The sequence below is a fragment of the Sturnus vulgaris genome, chromosome 3 (assembly GCF_052056855.1).
Source record: "Sturnus vulgaris isolate bStuVul1 chromosome 3, bStuVul1.hap1, whole genome shotgun sequence".
NCBI lineage: Eukaryota > Metazoa > Chordata > Aves > Passeriformes > Sturnidae > Sturnus > Sturnus vulgaris.
Window position 1 is genome coordinate 102,516,138 of NC_142245.1, and position 20,308 is coordinate 102,536,445.

At 38.9% G+C, this 20,308-nt stretch overlaps 1 protein-coding gene across 1 annotated transcript; it reads left to right on the forward strand.

Annotated features, from left to right (window-relative positions):
• The first annotated feature begins 2,252 nt into the window (after nt 1-2,252).
• On the forward strand, nt 2,253-4,213 carry LRATD1 (LRAT domain containing 1). The gene is made up of 2 exons (XM_014894917.2): nt 2,253-2,398; nt 2,995-4,213. Exon 2 carries the CDS (start codon nt 3,032-3,034, stop codon nt 3,884-3,886), a length of 855 nt encoding a protein of 284 aa, XP_014750403.1. The 5' UTR covers nt 2,253-2,398; nt 2,995-3,031; the 3' UTR covers nt 3,887-4,213.
• Nucleotides 4,214-20,308: the final 16,095 nt, after the last annotated feature.

Here is a 20,308-nt window from a genome sequence, read left to right on the forward strand (position 1 = left end):
AGGATGAAATAATGTTTTGTTTGTTTAGAACTATCTAAAAATTACTCCACATAGCCTTGATGATTGGCAAACGTGGGAAGTGTGAACTGTGCGAGTGCAACCTAAAAAGATGCAGACTTTAAACGGGAAAAATGTAAAGTGTTTAGAAAACAGAAACTGTCGATGAATGTCTACAGAAAATGGCTTTCAACTTGGACTAGCTTTAACAATGAAGCATATTAACAGTTATTTTTAAAAATCAAAATATTTAAACAGCCTTAGCTCTAAACTTATTAGTGTCCTCATAATTTAATTTAAAATGTTGCAGTTGGTGAAGGTCATTCTGTAAAAGAACATATAATTTCTGACAATCATTAGAAAAGTATTTACACAATTCTAGAGATAAATAACATCCATCTGTTATGTTTAGTCCTCTGAAACTTTAAAATGCATGTATTAGAAAACAATCTTTAATTTGTTTTTTTTCAAATTATCTTTCTGATTCTACAGACCATGAATGTTGCATCCTTAACTGCTGCAAATCAGCTTAATTCCTGAGTGTCAGGCTGTAACCCCTGAGTTTAAGAGACATGGGAAGTCTGTAACCATCAACAGATTAGTATAACTGCCATAGTGAAAAAATAACTGATGTCAGTCTTTGAATTTCATTAAACACACCTTTTTTTTTCTCCTCCCTCTATGATGTGATGCCTTTGCATATGTTAAAAAAATTAATGAGAAAAAGAAGATGCCATTTCAGAAAGACAGATATTTGAATGGAATATTTGAATGGAAAAAGGGTAATTTAAAGTAAACACATCTAAGAAACTCAGCATTTGATCCATATGAACATAGATAAACAGCTTGAACCCTGAAAAACCGAAATTCACTATTTTTATTTAAGGATGTGCGTCTCTCTATAATGAGAATAAAGTGATGGGATTATTGTTCTCAGTTAACTAAACCTGAAGACTGGGAAAAGGACAGCAGCGAAGAGAGATATTATCCATAAACACTGAAGGCAAAAATACTTATGGCTAGATGACAAAACTATTTTCACTGCAAAGAAATGAGTAGATTTACTTCCAGCTAAAAATGGCACTTTAATATGATTCATATCTGAACCAAACAATGTCATTAGATTTTTTTCATGAAGTGTCTTAAATATATAAATTCTCACTTCTCAGAAGATCACACGGTTATATAGCAAGACTAAGAACACAGAAGAACCAGGTTACAATCCCATCATTGACACAGTCTCATGGGGGAAGAGTGGTCAAATGAACAAATAATTTCTGAGTTCAATTTCCACAATGTGCAAAATTAGGTGCAAAAGTGTGTATTGTTAGTAGTTACTACAGATGACAGATTTTTAGATTTCATTCAATTTCAGAAGAAATTGACTGCTCCTGCCAGACAGTCTCATTTTTTTACTTAAGACAAACCATAGCATGTCTTCTAGTCCCACCTGAGGACAAATGCTACTTTGTCCAGATGTGGAAGGACAGAGTCATCTCACCTACTGCCAACCATCAAGCATTCCAACTTCTCATCCAGGTGACGGCGAGAGACAGGCACCTCCTTAAGGCACTTCATGCCGTCCTAAAATAGGAAGTGCAACAGGCGAGAGGAACAGCCCTCTGGAAATGCCTGTCCTCTCCTCAGCAAAAGGAATCCCAGGATATCAGCTCAGACCGCACAGGTGCAACTTGAGGTTGCTGAAGTGAGGTGAGGGGCACCCACTTCAGCCTCGAGGGACAGAGCAACTCTTGGCCACGTGAGTCCCTCCTGGGCAGGTTAGCTTGATAGAATTTTTTTTTTTCCTTTTTTAAAAATTTGGTTTTATTTCTTCCCTTTTTACTTCTATCCCGGTGTAGGGGTAGCTTGGCAGCGGCTTCACGCGGTGGGCAAGACCTCCAGCCCCATTCCCGTGGGACGCACCGCCTGCCGCAGCCCCAGGGCCAGCCGGAGCAGCCTGAGGGTCGGAGCAGCCTGAGGGCTGGGGTTGGGAGAGGGCAGCCCGGGGATCGGGGCCGGTCGGAGCAGCCTGAGGGTCGGGGCTGGGAGAGGGCAGCCCGGGGATCGGGGCCGGTCGGAGCAGCCTGAGGGCCGGAGCCGGTCCGGGGCAGCCCGGGGGTCAGGGCCCCGCGTGTCGGCAGCGGCAGCAGCGGGGCCCGGGCGGGCAGAGCGCGGTTCAGCCCCGCCGCCGCCGGGCGCGGCCAATGAGCGCGGCCGGGGCGGGCTCGGGAGCGGCGCCGCCGGTACTTAGGCTCGCCGGCGGGGCCGGGAAGCCCAGAGCGGCGCGGGCGGAGCAGGCGGGTGGCGGCGGCGAGCACGGGTGGTGCTTCCTCTGCGGCGCCCATGGGGACAGGACGACTTTAAAGGAGTTTAGGGGGGTTCTGGCGCTGGGCGACTACGGGTACGGAAGGGGACGGGAGGGACCCCTCGGGCGGGGGATGCCGATCGCTTGCTCTTTGCCTGTGCCTTGCGGGGTCCCGGCCGAGCTTTGGGCACCGGGCGGGTAAGAGCTGGTAGCTCGGGGGCCGTGAGCTCCTCCAGTCACCTCCCCGCACGCAGCGCTGCCCGGCGCGGTTCGGCTGCGTGCCGGCGGAGGGAGGGCTCGGGATCCCCCGGCCGGATCCTCCCTGAGCCCCCGGAGCCCTCTGCCCTCGCAGAGCAGAGACTCCCGGGGCAACTCCGTGTCCCCGCGCGGAGCCGGCGGACGGCGAGCAGGCTCCTCCCGTGGCGCTGGGAGCCGGCACTCCGGACCGGGGCTCTGCCCTGCCCCGCACCCCGGGGGTAGGAGGAAGGGTCCGCACTGGGAGTTTCTCCCTTGCACGAAGGGGAAGGTAGGAGTGGGAGAGGGATGGGGGCTTAGGGCGGGATCGCGGAAATCTTTTGTATGTGCCTTGATTTTTTTTTTTTTTCTCTTTCATTCTTTATTTCCTTCCTTCTGCTTGCACTCTCCTTCCCATCTCTTGTTCTTCTGTCTCTGCCCACCCCACCTTCCTTTAGATCCGGCGATTCCTGCCCTCGCCTCGCCCTGTCATTGATGGGAAATCAACTGGATCGCATCACCCATCTGAATTACAGCGAGCTGCCGACCGGGGACCCCTCGGGGATCGAGAAGGACGAGCTGCGCGTCGGGGTGGCTTACTTCTTTTCGGATGAGGAGGAGGACCTGGACGAGCGAGGCCAGCCAGACAAGTACGGCGTGAAGGGCTCCGGCAGCCCTGGGCAGGAGACGCCCACCCACCACCTCCACCACCAGCTGGTGCTGAACGAGACCCAGTTCTCCGCTTTCCGCGGCCAGGAATGCATCTTCTCCAAGGTCAGCAGCGGCCCCCAGGCTGGGGACCTCAGCGTCTACTCGGTGTCAGCCCTGCCTGCCCTCTGCAAGCCGGGGGACCTGCTGGAGCTGCTCTACCTGGGGCCGTCGGAGCACCCGCCGCCGCACTGGGCCGTGTACGTGGGCGGCGGGCAGATCATCCACCTGCACCAGGGGCAGATCCGCCAGGACAGCTTGTACGAGGCGGCCGCGGGCAACGTGGGCCGGGTGGTGAATAGCTGGTACCGCTTCCGCCCGCTGGTGGCGGAGCTGGTGGTGCAGAACGCCTGCGGGCACCTGGGCTTAAAAAGCGACGAGATCTGCTGGACTAACTCCGAGAGCTTCGCCGCCTGGTGCCGCTTCGGGAAACGGGAGTTCAAAGCCGGGGGGGAGCTGCAGGCGGCTGCTGGCACCCAGCACCAGCAGCAATACTATCTCAAGATCCACTTGGCAGAGAACAAGGTGCATACGGTGAGGTTCCACAGCCTGGAGGATCTAATACGCGAGAAGCGCAGGATCGATGCCAGTGGCAAACTGAGGGTGATCAAAGACCTGGCCATAGTGGATGGGAAGGAATAGGGAGGAGCAGGAGTACGTGGCTATCTTCCTTCTGCCCTGCCCGGGGAGACCAGCCTGCCGTAGGAGGCTGCACCCTCCTTCCGTGGGACGCGACTGGAAGCAGGATCCATGGCAACATTCCAAAAAAAAAAAAAAACCAGCATTCTTTACACCCATAGCCAGTATTTTGTTTGGCTTTTAATAGCATTAATGCTGAAAGAGCGAGAAAGAGGAAGAAAAGAGGGGGGGAGGTGCAGGAAGGCTGTTCTCAGAGTATGTGGACAAAGTCTCTCCTGTCAATTGATGTTGACCATTCTAGCAACATGCCAATAAAATTTCAAATTGAAATTTCTTTTTAAATTTTTATTTCATGGCTTTAATCCATGATAAGTTTTAAGCATCTGGGACCGTGGATGTAGCTAAATGAGATTTTAGCTAATATTTACCTTGTGGCCAATCAGAAGCATCAGTCATACTTTGCTAACTGGGAGAGAAAGGGGGTGTTGGGGTGGAGGATAAATGCCTGTTTGTTTTGTTTCTTCACACTGCTAGTTCAGCCTGTAGCTGCAACCCAAATTTTGTCCCAACCAACTCTGGTGATCTCTTTACTAGGGAAAAAATACTCTCACATTTCTGGTTGAAATCTATCACATTTGAAATATTTGCCTTTGCTTTCTGTTTGCAGCTCTCTGCTAAATGTCATCCTAACGCATAAGCTCTTTCCACCTCTTCCTTCCTCCCACCTTCCCTGCTTTTTTTTTTTTTTTTTTTTTTTTTTGAAAAAAGTTGGTGGGCAGCTGTTTTCCTAAAACTAAATTCAGTGGTTAAAAGGAAGTGATGTATTTTGGAGAACAGTATACTCAGAGATCCAGCCAGTAGGATTTTATGCTTGAGCTGTGGATTTTGTACCACTACTTCGATATCTCTTCATACACAGGTCAACAGAATCCTGCAAGAAACAATTTTGAATTCTGCATGTTGCCTCTTCGAAACAGCAATTTATTGCATATTTACAATTCCACTTAAAGGTTTAGATGTAATGTGGCCAAGTTCATCTTGCATTTCAAATTCCCAGCAACTAAAAATTCTGTTCAGTGTAAGTTTAGAAATCCACGGCAGCATTTAAAAGATGCCTTTTAATGTGATGTGAGCAATGCCTTGTCTGTATTTCAGATCCTGTTCACTCATTGCTTAATTCTAAGTTCTGAAGTGAAAGATCAGAGAATTAAATATATTTTAAAAAAATCTAAACAAGTATACTGGGGCATTTCTTTTTATTATTCTGAGCTGCATACAACTTGTAGTTTTGTCTTTGCATGTTTCAGTGCATTTGGTTTTGTTCTCTCTTCCCACATCAATGTCAGATGACAGAAGTAGTAGCCCTCTTTTGTGTATATATATGATACACTCCACCCTCTATCAATGTACTGGTCCCAACTTTTTTTTTTTTTTTGTATTAAACAATGTCATAAGCAACCTTGTTGCAACAGTAATTTCATTTCTACAAAGCATTTGCCTAGTATAGCTCATGCTGCTGGGGTGGAGTGTACTTCATTATAACAAACATCTTAATATATATTTATAAGAAAAAGACCAAAATCCGTACCCCTAAAGCTGCACCTCTTCAGTGAAGGTCATCTAATTGGCTTTGTCCTTGCTAATACCTGTGGCAAAATTATGTGGTAATAGGCAGTGTTACTTTTATCACTTTCCCTAAAGTACCTTGTTTAGTAAAACACAGAGTAAAAATGTGAATTGTAATTACTATTGAAATAGCCTCAAACCACAGCATACTTTTTAATAAATGTGTAATATTTTAGCTTTATATAGGCAGTAGTGGCTGTCTGATGATAACTTTTCCCAAACATGAGCAGAATCTTCCGCCTGGTGTTTGTGTATCTTATTGTTGCACATTGGATTGCCTACATCGTCTGTTAGAACTGATTTCCCTGTACCACTTGGTGGGAGCACTGTGAGATTGCAGAAAGGCATTAGCTTTACAACAAGGCACTTACAAAACACTGATAGGAGAAGGAAAGGTGGGCAAAAGCAATTTATTTTTTTTTTTCTTATGAAAAATATGCATTAGAGACCTGAAGTTGCAAGAGGCAGGGAGAATTAAAGGAAGAGGGAATAAGTACCAGAATGTTTATGAATGAAGGCAAGAAGAAGAAAGTAGAGTCATAGTGTTATTTTTGATTTCTGGAATGCTTTTTCTTCAAATTGCTGTTAGATTAATAATGGGATTACAGAGGTTCCTTGGAAGAACAGAATTTTATGTCCCCACTAGTGAGAATTTAAAACATACTAGATTTAAACTTTTCACAGTGCTTTCTGAATACTCTTTCTCTGAAACCCATTTTAAGTTTGGATTTTTTTGGCAATGATTTACTAACCTGGTTCATAAACATGACAATTTTCCTTGTCTTATCCAGCTAGATGTAGAATGGTATTTTGTAGTATGCAAAAGAAATGATAGGAGTCAGTGTATGCTTATTTATTTAAGCTCTGTCAGCGACCTTTGGCATCACTCTGAATTTGCACAGATAAAGGTACAACAATGTAAGGTCTTAGTCCTTTGCATAAGGACTGAAGAAAATATATTGGAAATAGTAACAACTAGTATTAACCTAGGGTATAGTACTGCCATGACTGTTTTCACGTAATAGTCTGTAATTAACAACAAAGGTACCCATATAGTTTTTGTTATTTTTCTTTAGCTAGATTTCAGTCCAGAGCTACTGGCAGCAATCTAGTCCTTATTCATAGCCCATTGACCTTAATGGCTCTTGCTGACCAGTGAACTTTGGATCAGATTGTTAGGAGGTGGTTAAAATTTGTGGAGCTTGAGGAAGAGTGAGATTTAAAATGACACTTCAGAGACCAGAAGGGTCACCTTTCTGAGATGGGAGACCGTGGACCCAGGCAACACTCAGAAAATATGGGAAGAAAACAGGCAAGTTCTGGAACAAGTAGCGTTAACCTGAGATGGCAGTGGGGAATTTATTTAGAAGGCTGAATGAAATAGCAAGTATAAAAGTTGTTCAGTGCCTTGGAACAAGAATCAGAAGACAGGGAGCAGTCAGCTGCAAAGAAAGGAAATTATAAGAATGACTGACAATAAAAAAATGTAATTGATTGTATTCATCATTCAGGATCAGTGGGCCTGGCAGAGTTAACGTTTCCATTTCCAGCACTAAAGATATTGACAAATTGCATTATATCTGTGGAATCTGTTTGCATTCTTTGGTCCAGCTACCTAGGGTAAATATTTACATCTTGTTCATTGCTCTTGAAGTACTGACTTGTAATATGACAGCAATGTCAAGATACTTTGCAGTCTTTTTTTTATGTCACGTTTCAAGCTTTCTGTTACTTATCTGAGTAGCAGTTCTATAGAATTTCTTTTGCTTAGATATGATTCTCTTTTTGAAATGCAGTCTTTTGGATTGCTTTGAGACTTAACATTTTATTAAAAATTCAATTTGTGTCCTCTAGAAACACAGCGTTTGTGAAATGTTTTCCTGTCATGACCAGAATGTTTACTGCTTATTGGTTGTGCGTATTGGGAGAGGACTCTAAGGATGGGTAGCAAAATAGGTTTTGCTACCATAAGATTTTTTCTCCATCCTCATCTTGTGTCTCCAGAGGACTTCGTTTTCATTTTTTAGGATTCTTTTCTTCTTTCAAGTGTTATGGTTGTATAAAATGAGGGGGGAAAAAACCCAAAACAACAACCAGCCTAAACCAAAACCCTCATAGCATGCTTTTTATGGCAATATGCTATTGATCTGTATAGTGGATTTCAGGTTAAAAGCAGGGTATGACAAGAAGAAGTGACTCTTGGTCTGTGCTATAATGTGCACATTCTTAATTATCTTGCCTCATTTCACTTAAGTGTCTTTCATATTCAGGTAAGTAATGTGCAAAACTGCCAGAGTTTATAGACCTGTTTATGTGATGTATTGAACGTCTGTAACTCCTGCCGTGTTTGCTGGGGTTGGGGGAACGCTGTCTCACACAGAGCATCTGGTGGGATCAGGTGCCTCAGCCTGCCAAGCTCCCCACTCTCTGTCGGCAGCTACAGACAAAGCAGTGGTCTGGGGAAGCTACTGCTAATTTCAACACTTAGTTATTTTCTGTGAAAGATTTCTACTAGAGTAGTGTATGGACAGAATCCTGCCCATAATTATACTTGGATGTGACTAAAACATTCTATGTGCCGCTGCCTATGCTGTGAAAACACTCTGCTTCCTGCTTTATAACCCAGGAGAAAGATAGAAGTCCCAGTGACAAAGAAGTAATCCAGAAATGCTTAAGGAGGTATGATTGGGCTACAATGCTGAGGGAGTTTCACTGCAGAATTAGGGTCTAAAGGATAACATTACATGACTAGAGTGTGATCAAGTGCTGCTGTTAGTTTGAGTGTCTGTTTCCATGACAAGTGTGGAATTTATTTGCTTACCTTATTATTATGAAATATTAAACTTTCCTGTTCTATGAGTTCAAATTTGATATGTGAAGCTGCCCTATGTTCATGGATCTTCTGACTCAGTATTAGTTTGATCTGTCAGGGTTTTTTACAAGTTTATTGTCAAGAAAATTAATGAATACTGACTGGGAACAGAGACTTTACTGAACTGCTAGTAAATCAAAAAGAGAGTAGTGTAGACGTTAGGTTGAAAAAAGGGAATGAACTAAGAATCTTCTGTTACTGGGCATATCCACAGTTTTGCACCAGATTATATAGATAGAATGTATACAGATATAAACTGCCAGTGCTGTATTTTTCTAAAGTGGTTGTGGCATTCTACATTCTCTCTTTCACAAAATATTATCTGTCTAAATAATCCAAATCCCCAGTGAAGTTCTATTTTTTTACATTGAAATTCAATTGAAGTTAACAGTTACTTTATTCATATTTGCCTTTGAGAAATAAGCTAGAAGTTTTTTGTTAAAGGATTTATAATTAAGCAGTTAATGATATGCACTTTCATTTCTTAATTTTAAATATTTTGCATCAAGTATAAATGTATTTAAGTTGATATGTTCGGAGGAATGATAGAACTTCCATTAGGAGAGTCCATTTAGATTAAGAACATATTTTTGGGGTTTTTTTCATATTTTAATTATGGAACCTTGGGCATTTCTGATTCTGCAGATGATACATGTATGTAAAACTGTTTGCAGGATCAGGATTTTTAAAATAAAAGATGTCTCCCCTTTATGTGGCATTAACTTTGGGCTAAAATCAAGGAGTAGGACTTAGCCAGGATCAAGACCTCAGCAACAACCTCCTATGGAATTTAATGGAAGGCTCATGTGTGTGATGTCTACCATAAGGGCCTTAATTACATTTTCTTACTTGTACATATAGTAATCATCTATGCAAATTGGCATTTTCCTAGGTAAAGTGGGTTAATGCTTTTCAAACATCCCTTGTATTTTCTCTTGTGTGTCTGTGTGGATACATATGTTGGGCACAAATAAAAAAATTGGAGTTTAATGCTGCAGAGCCAATATCTTCAGCTGTTTTGACAGGAACTTACGTGGAATTTGGAACCAGTGTGGCTGCAGCAGGAAAGGGTGGAAGAATTTGCAGTTAAACTTCAGTATGTTCAAGGAAGATATTCAGAGCTAAGCTTGAAATTCCATTCTTTCTCTTCTCCAAGGTGCAAGGGTGAGTAACTGCACCTCTAACACACAAAACCATTCACACTTTGGAGATCTGTGCTACTGCCTAGGCGAAATAGGGTGAGTAAAATATTCAGTGTCTCATCAGTCTTAAGAAGCAAACAATTTTTCAGTTTGAACACTATTTGAATACAGTGTGGCATTGGCAATCCATTTTAAAGAGTTCCATTTTTAAGCTGATAAACTAAACAGCATAATGTTTATAAATGAGAAACCTCAATAAGCCTTCTTGTTAATCTCTATGCAGCAGAGGTAAGAGCTTGTTCCCAGTTTGTGTAAATAAAAGAGTAACCCTGATTCAAGAAAATTATCATGGGGTAGAATTTGGAAATAAATTAAGCAATCCAACTCCAGATTAATTCTGATGTGACACCATTACTACTGCAGGTAAATAAATGGCAAATACCTAACAGTGTGAATAAATACAAACTTCTGTATTGTGACACTTCACAGCAGAGTGTTTTATGCCACAGAAGGAATATTCCTTGTATGTTATTCAATATGAGTAAACATACCACAATCTGGTCTCAAAGCAGATCTTTTCTTCCATATGTTCCTATTGTTTCCATATGCCCTTTCTGTCAGCTGAAAGCAATATAAAAACTAAGCCTGAAAAATATACTAATTGATTGTAAATATTTAGGCAGAAATTTATATGCATATTGACATATAACTAATAGATATACTTGTGTATACATCCAGATTTGCATACCGTGTATTATGCATACACACACACGACAAGTCTTGGTTATTTTGTTAGTATTGGTAACAAATGTCAGTCATTTCAGTATGTATATTATCTGTGTAACAGATGGGTACCCAAGACTTTGCTGACAGAATTTTAGCACTATTCGAATATTTGTTCTTTAGGGTATGCCATGGTCTTCTGATATCGAGAGAAGTGAGTTAAATATGTGGGGTTTAACATATTGCTACTTACTGGAGGAAAAATATCAAGAAACACTACACTTTGCAATAATGAAGTACCCTTTTAGAACGAACTATGCTGCTACTGACTTGTGTATTTATAAATAAAAGAATGATCCAATGAAGAATCCATCTATCTTTCTCTTTGGCATCTTTAAATGGATAGTGCCACAAGGGTTTTTTTCATAATTTGAATGCACTTCCACTCAGAGTAATATTTTGGAATCATATCACTGAAATTAGTAGTGTTGTTCAGACATGCTCAACTATCATTGTGTAGTTGTTCTAAAGTAAAGGGTGGCTGGCATTGATATTTCTTAATTTTTCTCACCTTTCTTTGAATTTATAAGCTTATTTCAAAGGCTAGATGGTGTGACTTTGAAAGCACTTACTATTGATTGGACACTCTCCATTGAATTCATTAGTGATTTTTCACAAAAGTTATTTGGACCACAGTTGGGCTTATACTAACCTCTTTTAGAAGCTTTACTTGATGGTTTTTGTGGACTGGATTGCTGAGAGTTGTACTTCTGAGACCTTGAAAAGGGAAATTTCATTTCAAGAAATAGAATAGCCCTGTTTTTCTGTGTCCTCATCCACAAAGATTTTCTTGCATCTGGTAAAAGACTATGGATCTTTTACTTAGACAAAATTCTGTGTCTTCATCAAACCACCTGTGGGTGATATGAGGCCCTTTTCCATGTACAAGCCCATGACTAGAAATCACTGTTACATAGACTATTGGAACTGAATCCTTGCCCAGAGATTTCTGTCATTCCCAGAGGCTGTGGGAAGTAAGAGAATCTATTGAGCTGAAGCCCTTTATAAAAATATTTTATTGAAATAAATAAATAAATATATTGCCACTAAAAGTCAATTCAGTCTAACAGATCATGGACCACCATAAAATTGCTGGTATTTGAAACATTGGACAAAGCATCAGCAATAGCTTCTTTTAAGAAATTTAAATTGCATATTGAGGTATGACATCACTGATAGAAGTACCTTAGATGAATGCAAAGACCTATTTATGTTTATCAGAGACTATCTGATACAATTTAATATGACAGAGCCTACTTTAGCATTGGACTCAGACCTCGTTACATGATATGTCAGCCTGCCTGGCAGGCTTTCTGGATTAGTATTTCCAGCCTGTTCTGACTTCATACCATTGATTCTTCAGTTAGGGGTAATCAGAGGTCATTAATAGTGAAAAGTTCACTTTAATTGACCCATCGACTCATTTTAATTACGGCAATATAAAAGAGTGTCAGGTGCTAGACCCGTACACCAAGGATTAGATAATATGCAGATTCATCCTGGCAGTCATACTGCCTGGATCCCATTAACTCTAACTAAGGGCTATAGAAGAGCTTCCTACTTTATCTCTCAAGCTCAAGAAATAGGAAAAAAAAGACTGGTAGAAGAAAAAGATTCTATAAAGAAAAGTCACACTCAGCAGAAACCTTGGGCTGATCTTTTATGCTTGTGCTTTGTATACAGATAGAAACATGCAGATAAAACTTCTCTGTGTTAGTAGCACCAATTATAGAAATGATACCCTTGAAATTTTGCCATGCAAGAAGCTTGCATATGTACACTGAATAAAGAGGATAATCTTTTGCTTTTCCATTTCACAGCATGCTAGTAACTTTTAGTAACTTTTCTTAATCTGTAGGAACCCAGAGTTCACTGTCTGCTGATAAGGTACTCCAAGAGCAATAGAAATGTCACATTTTTGCATACTGCAAGCGATCTCAGTACTGAAAACCAATCTTCAGTTTCATTCTCCTGAAAGCCTTAATCTCATACATACCTTTGAACTTTTAATGACTTTCCTAAGAATAATATCGAAGATAATGAGAAAGGAAATAAAGTAGGAACAAAAAATGTCAGAGAAATAATTTGTTTCATGTTCATCTGTGGACTGTCATATATTTCTTTTTTCCTTCAGATAGGAATAAGATTCCTGTTGATATTTAGAGAACTGTTCAGTTTGCAGCCTTCATATACTTAAAAAAAAGTCAGGTGTGCTTTACTGAAGCAAACAATGCTAAGGAAAAGGAATACAGACCTTTTCAAATTTAAAAGAGTTGTTATATTGGCAGGAAGACTCAATTCATGTTCTTTAACTATTCCAATCCTTATATGAACTAGTTCCAGACTGAATAGCTCAAAAACATGAAAGAGTTGTTCATTGGTGTTGTTCAAAATGTTCAGTGTTTTACAAATATGACCAGTCATTTGTGGTACCTCAGCTTCTCAGTATTTCACTGAAGACCTGTCAAACTGGTTATTTTTTCCAAATATTGTCGAACCTCTGCCTTCTAAAAATAAAACCCCCAAGCAGACCTCAGTAAGAAACTGAACACTGATTATATAGAGCTTGGAAAATATTACTCATGTATTTTTAAAAGCTTTCATTTATGTAAAATAAGTCTTACAAAACAGAGAATTCAATATTCTGTCCTCCTAAATATTAAATATATTAGGATTTCTAAACATACAAGTTATCATAGTGTACTACATGTAAAAAAAGGTAACTGCTAAGCAGTTTATCTTAAAAATGAACCCTCTGTGTCTTGAATGCAAGATGTAAAGGTTGAAGAGGTATTCTTTAAATCTGATTTATGAACTAATGTACCCCCTCTGGCTGAGGTTTCATTATCATACAAATAAATGTTTCTATGTAGATCAATGTTTGTGGGATCTCTTTCATATATATATATTTATTTTTTTTTTATTTTTTTTGTACTCTTGCAGAAGAATGGCTCTGTGTGATCACAGCTAACCCCTACAAGGATACTGGCATCTCTATTATCTGTACATTGAGTGTGATCATTAACTGCTAGCCAGGAAGACAGCAGTAGAAAAATCAATACAACTTTGGTCAGAGGAAAAATAAGCTAGGGCTGATAGTTGTGGGAATGAGCCTTCTACAAATGACATTTTGTCCAATGTCTGAGTGAGGGCAACGCATGATGCAAATGCACCAGAGAGTAGAGATAAAAATCAATTCTAAGACTTACCAGACATAAAAAATAGTGTTGGAAATGACACAGTGGAACACATAATGGACCTTCCACCAGGGCTTGTAATATCATACAAAACTGACAAATGATCACCAATGCAATGACATTTAGAAATGTCCTTGCCATTCCCATGGTGTCAGTGTCATCAGGTGTTAACATGCACTATAACCAATCAATCTAGCTCTCATCTGGTTGCTGAGAAGCACCCCGTGTTCTCTCAGAGCTTGGTGAAATGCAGTGTTGCCACATAAATATCTGATTCACCTGATTTTAATTACCAATATTAGCTTAGGCTTTTTCAGTAGTTAATGGGAATGGGATGTCTGAGCTGTCATTCTCTGAAGATGCCTGGATCTCCAATGGCTAAAGGAAATGTTTAACATAGCTACAATCTTAGTTTATCATAGCTATAATTTTAGTCTACGTATTGTAGTGAAGTAGGATAAAAACACACTATAAGGCTCTGATCTCCCCTCCTCCTCCAGTTTTGCACATAAAAGTTGTATATGAGCCTAAGCTACTCATCTGGACCATGCTCAGAAGGTAACTCCTCCTACATCAACATGTATGTAATAAAATCACACACTGCAAATGCCTTTCTCTCTCCCTGTTCAGTGTTTACACAACTAAGATTAGCTGCTGGAGTAGATCACAAAGATGAGAGTAACTGAGAAAATAATTGTCCTGAAATTTTTTCTTTTTTATTTCTTCTCTGTCAAACCAATAAATCTTGGTCTACTGAGTTGGAGAAGCTGTATGATCCCAAAACAATGACAGATATAGAGATGAGATAGATTATAGATAATAGATAAATCTGTTATTAAACAAACATTAAATTACAACACAAAAAATATGTTGGAACAATAAGCAATATATTAATAAAAAAAATACTTTAAGAATTTTAAAAGGTCTGCTGAATCAATTTCCCAATTCTAATCACATAGAGAGAGAGAGAGACAGGAAAACCTGCTGCCCCCTAGTAAGTTTAGAGAACTCAGTCAATTATTTTAAAGATTTCCCAGGAACTGATTGCCAGAGCATCTGGACATCTTACAATAAATTAAAAGCAAATATTAATTACACAACTATCCATTCAGATGGCTCAATGCACTTTAGCTGCCATTTATTTGTCTCACAAAGGACCAACATACTGACACGTTAGTTAATTGAATGCTTGATTGAACAAGTAAACCTTACACTACACTACAGCCTGCCAAATTTAAATTCTGGTGGCCTGCCAGAGGAAGAGTTTTTCGCTGTGAGAACCCAGAACTGATATTTTAGCAAATGTTAATCTGATGGCTCTATGAGATTATAACTTTTCTGGGTTGATACAATGTGAAAGGTGTTGTAATGTATATAATGTAATGATATGAGAGATGGTTTCCATAACACTTGAAGTTTTAAATATTTTTAATGAAATCTTCAAGCATGTCTGAGAAAAAAATTATAAGCACATATTTATAAATTCCTGTTTTATGCTAATTACAGCAGGGTCCCTAAAAAAAAAAAAAAAAAAAAAAAAACAAAAACAGGACAGATACATTCTGTATTTGCAGAAAACTCCAAGTGATTATTGGCATTGGTCTTACCTTAATCTCAGGTAGCATATGTGGAGACAGACAGAGAAGACATGGATAAATAATGCAGATTGCATTTGAAAGGATGCTTTGAGCTAGAAAAAAGAAACTCATAGCCCTCTAGAATATCAGCTAGGTAACCTTACTAATAAAGACTTTATTATACTCTGTATTTCCACAGATGACAGGAAGTCCAGTCAGCCAGATATATATTCGCTTATCTTCATCAAAACTCAGTTCAATAGTGTTAGTGATAGTACAAGAAGGAGAGAACAGTTTGCTTTCAGGAGACTGAAGTGAAAGAAATTAATGTAACCACTTGTGATTGAGTTAGCACACATTAAGATTAATAACTTACCTTAATTATTACTCAAAACAATGAAAAAAAAAATTTGAAAGTGATGTAAGATATTTTACCAAAGCTCTGAGAAATCTCAGATTCTAGAGCTGAGGTCTGATGTTAAGCTAATGTAAGCTGAAGAGAGATGAAATTAAGACAGAATTAAAGGCAGGCAGAAGACCCAAGTTTGATACCCTTAATAACACTAATTCCTCAAGGGATTAATTGCTGCATTTTGCTCATATGTTCAGTGATTTATTCATTAACCAGATTCTTGTTTAGTCATTTGCAAGCAAAGGAAGTAGTTTGCTCTTCTGTAGCATATAGTGTAGTCCACTTTCTTACATCATCTCAAAAGTTTTATTAAAAAGAACGCATGCAGCTCCCACAATCTCCTCTGCTTTATTTCTGTGACATGTAGATTATTGGAGATGTCTGTGGCTCATGAGGGTATGGTGGCACAAAGAGTGGATGTTCTGTGAAATCCATTTACATATAGCAAAAGTACTAACTTTTTTGAGGTTTGGACATGGTTATTTAAGTGACTTCACTCTTATGGTTCAAAATCAGTTCACTAGCTGGGACTTGTCATTGAAAAGTGCTATAAGAAGTCCATCTTTCAGGGTTTGAAACTGTCAGTTTCTATTAGATGCAACGTCAAATTCATTTCCCCATTTGTGTCTAGTACTTTTAAACTAATTGCCTTCCTGTCCTCAAACTTCAAAGTTACAGTAGCTGTTGCTTTTCTTCAAAGGAAAGATAATCTGATATGTTTTGATGGCAATGCCATTTCATATTCTGTCAACGCAAATCTCTTTGACAAGACTGGTGACCTGTGGGTGAGTGCTCAGGCAGCAGGTGGTAAACCATTTGTCCTCCTTGTCATGCTCTCAGATCAGCACATTCCACTCACAGAAGTGGAGAGAAAGGCCACAAAGTTTCAAAGACAGTCTTGCTTTGTAAAGTCACAGAAATAGTCATATGTTTGTCTTTTCTAAAGCAGAAAAGCTGTTATTTCTCAGGTACCTTGTTCTTGGTCCCTTATAATACACACAATTCCTTATAATATATAATTATAACATATAATACGTGTATTTCATTATAAATTATTTATAATGCTTGATATGCATTAAGTCCTGCCTTTTCCCACTGTCATGCAGCTTTGACTCTGATGAAAATGCAATTAAAAATGTTTTTTTGTTGCAACTTGATAAGTGCAATTTTGAGCCAGGCCTGAATGGTACAGAAGCAATTCTGATGTGGACAGTATTTCCTGTCCATCAGCATTCCAACTTACCTCACCTGTACAGTCACCCACCCCTGGTATAGTGTGATGGATGATATCCCAAATGCAAAATTTGTGTCACTGTGCAGGGAATCACAGAAAATTCAGTAGCATTACAAAAAGGATGATGTTCTTGCATTCATTTATAACACCATCCTTGAAGGCAAATGTCCTATATTCCTGGACCTTTTCCCAGTGCTGTTCAATACAAATAATTAAGGAGCAATTGAATGAAATACATGGACATCATCTGGAGCTGTAATCAGAACCAAGCCTGCCTGTAGAAGCTGGAAGAGTTCAAGCCAAAGCCCATCAAAGTCAATAGACACTCTTTCATCTGTTTCAAAAGGTTTTGAATGAGGGCCAGACTTGCTTCTGAAGCTTTCTCTAGACTCAATTTGTTCATGGCTATAGTCTGCCTGTAGTTGCCATGGTACAGAACATGAAGCTACTTAAAATGAGGAAGATATTGAAGTGCTAATGCTGCACAGTTCAAAGTATCAAAGGTGAATTTAAGTAATAAAAATTCTAGCTACCTCTCTGCAAGTTCTTTTCTTCACGTCCTGATTTCTCAGTATTGAATTTTTGTTCATAGCTAACCAATGCAAGACAATGACAGGAAGCATTTATATATCCTTACTTCACTGCTCAACTGTACTTTTTTCAAGTTTATTGTGATTGTATATGCTCTGATTGATCAGATGCCATAAATCACTTTATCAAATCCCATCAAGTAATGACATTTCCTATCCAGAAAGACAGATGAATAAAGTATATCCAGATTAAAAACTGATATGCAGAAATCTGAAATGCTCCCTTCATGAATTTCAGAGTTGACTGAAAATTATCAAGTGAAAATGGCTGTCTGAGAAATTTCAACACCACTCTATAGTCCCTGCTTCAGCTATTTCTCAGGAAGGATAGAAAAAGGATCAGAGATAAAGCCATGATTGAAACTGAAATATAATTTACAGTAATATAATTTGCACCAGGTCTTTATTTACAGGCTTGAACATTACTGGAGTTTTTTATTACTGGAAAAGTGTACAAATATATTTAAATAACCCCATCTTGAAACAAGAAGTGATAATATCTATTCTTGGAAAGATGTAGTAATTAGAATTTGGTTTATTAAATTAAACCAGTTATTCATTAATTCACTCATGAGTACACTTTAGAATAAGATTTGAAAATGCATAAAAATCCAAATACTTCAGAAATCCTTATTACTTTTATGAAAACACTTTTTCAGTTGTAAGTAAATATAATTAATTTTATTTCCAGCTTGCATTTGAAAATTAGAACATTTCAACAGGTAACTAAAATAAATCTCTTTTCTCATACTTTTAGATATAGCATTAAACTTCTGCTAATCAAATTGTCTTTTCATAAGTTCCTCTGAAAATATGATCATCTCTTGATCTGGACAAATAATGATGGTTGGTTGGTGATTCTGGTCATGGTATCAATAACTAAACTATGTAAATATTCACACATGATCTTTAAATTTGTATCTTTTATTCCATCAGACTTTGCAACCAATGGCACAGTCAAATCTATTTAGATTTTCGAGTATGTTATACATGACAATAATCAGCATTACATTTACATCCAAAAAAATAAAGGACAAATATCTGCTGTAGTAATACTAGTTCCTGGACTCTTCATAAACAAGTAGAAGTACTTGTTAAAAAATTATTTAAGTTGCCTATTGCCATCCAGTTTAACGTATAGCAGTGAACAGCACAGTGTCTGCTTAAGATTCTGAGGCAGCCATACCATCTGCTCTTTGATTCAGCAGAGACCATGAGAGCAGACTACATTTTGGGATTTATTCTAAGTCCTCATCCAATAGTTCTCTTCAGAGGTCTGCATAATCTACCTGGTCAGCTCACTTGGCATCTCAGGCTCTGAAATGCTGCAGATGTCAGCTCTTCAGTCAGCCTTACAATTCAAGATTCAGAGTGACTTACATCAAGACATTGCTCCATTGTGGAATGTCAAATTAGAGCTGAATTTTTTACTTCCATACACACCTGCATTCAAGTTCTTCTTATTAGGAACCATAGTATTTCTCTACTGGAGGACTGAAAGAGGCAGGAGGGAGAGAAGTTAGAAGCAGAGTAACTAACTTTTATGCTACACAATCCTGAAGATTTTCTTGGTAGAAGTGGTGGAATAACAATATCAGTTCTAATGAAGAGACCAAAATTACTGAAGGAATGAATTGAAACTTTATGGAGCTTTTGAGACCAAATAACATAAGTGGAATGGCCATCAGATACTGTTTCCTATCAATGCCTATTTTTTTCATGTGATGATGTTAACCCTGGAGACTCACTTTTGCCAATTAAGTTTGCCAAGGCTGCCTATTTTCTCCTTCTCTGTGTGCATGTGTATGATTGCTTATCTTTAAGTTCTAGAAAACTCTAGAAGGAAAAAATCCCCAAACGAAAAAAAAAAGGGCTGGCTGTAAAAATAAGCTTGACTTTTGTCTTGATCCTTGGGTAGACTGTTCCAGTGCTGCTGAAGGATATATACTGAAGTACCGAAATCAACAGCAAATGTAAAAACAGCCCAAGCCCAGCCCTCTGCCCCACCTTCTCCACCCCACCCTGGCATCCATTTTTTTATTCCTAGGGTCTACGTCTTTTCCTGCTAAAGTCCAATAGATCAGAGAGTCATCTAATGGAAAAACAAAGGAATTTTTAATAAATTTACTACTCTGGAATTCTTGCCGGTTCTCAACTCTTACAGGCTACCTCAGACACTGACAGCAGATGGGAATCAGGCAGCACTGGGTGAAGTGGTTGTTGGAGAAAATAAAAAGGGAAATTAAATCCCATCCTCTACTGAAGAAATAAAACAGTGCACTCTCTCAGGGTCATTTTAAAGTTAATGTCAGCTGAAAATTTCAGCATGACTATATCAGCCACTGTAGAGTACTGAGAATTAGAGTCTTAGCTTGACCGTAGCAATTATTCATTATTTGGTGACACCAATGGCTTAATATAAATTTTATATATCCATGTAACTGAAAGGTAGAAACTATTCAGGGCAGGGAGATTAAAGTCTTAGGAATTTATCTTTTCAGTTTCCTTCTGTAGGAACACAATGCAAATCAACAAACAAGCACTAGGTATTTCCCTAGGTTATTAGTTTTTATACTTTGTTCAAGTGTATTCCCTAAAGTGGGCTTCCTCTTCCTTTGATCAATGAATTTTGAGTCTGTACATTGAGTTTAAAATTTCAGACCTTAAACCCCAAATTTTATATTATTTACATTAAATTTTGAATGCATATTTTTTCTTACTGGATTAATCCATGTGTTTTTCTAACTCACTAAGGCATCTTTTTACAGTGACCAACACTAGAGGCTGTAAGAGAATATGCAGATATTTATCTTTTTCTCTTCCAATTTTAAAAAAAGGCACAATATGCTTTCCACAATATTAATTACAATTGATTATAATTCTGAACACTGGAAAACTTACAAACACTCATTTCCGATTTGTTTTTTATCAAATTCCTGTCTCAGCATTTACTGGTTTTTGTTATCTTGCTTCCATTTCTCATGTAAAATCA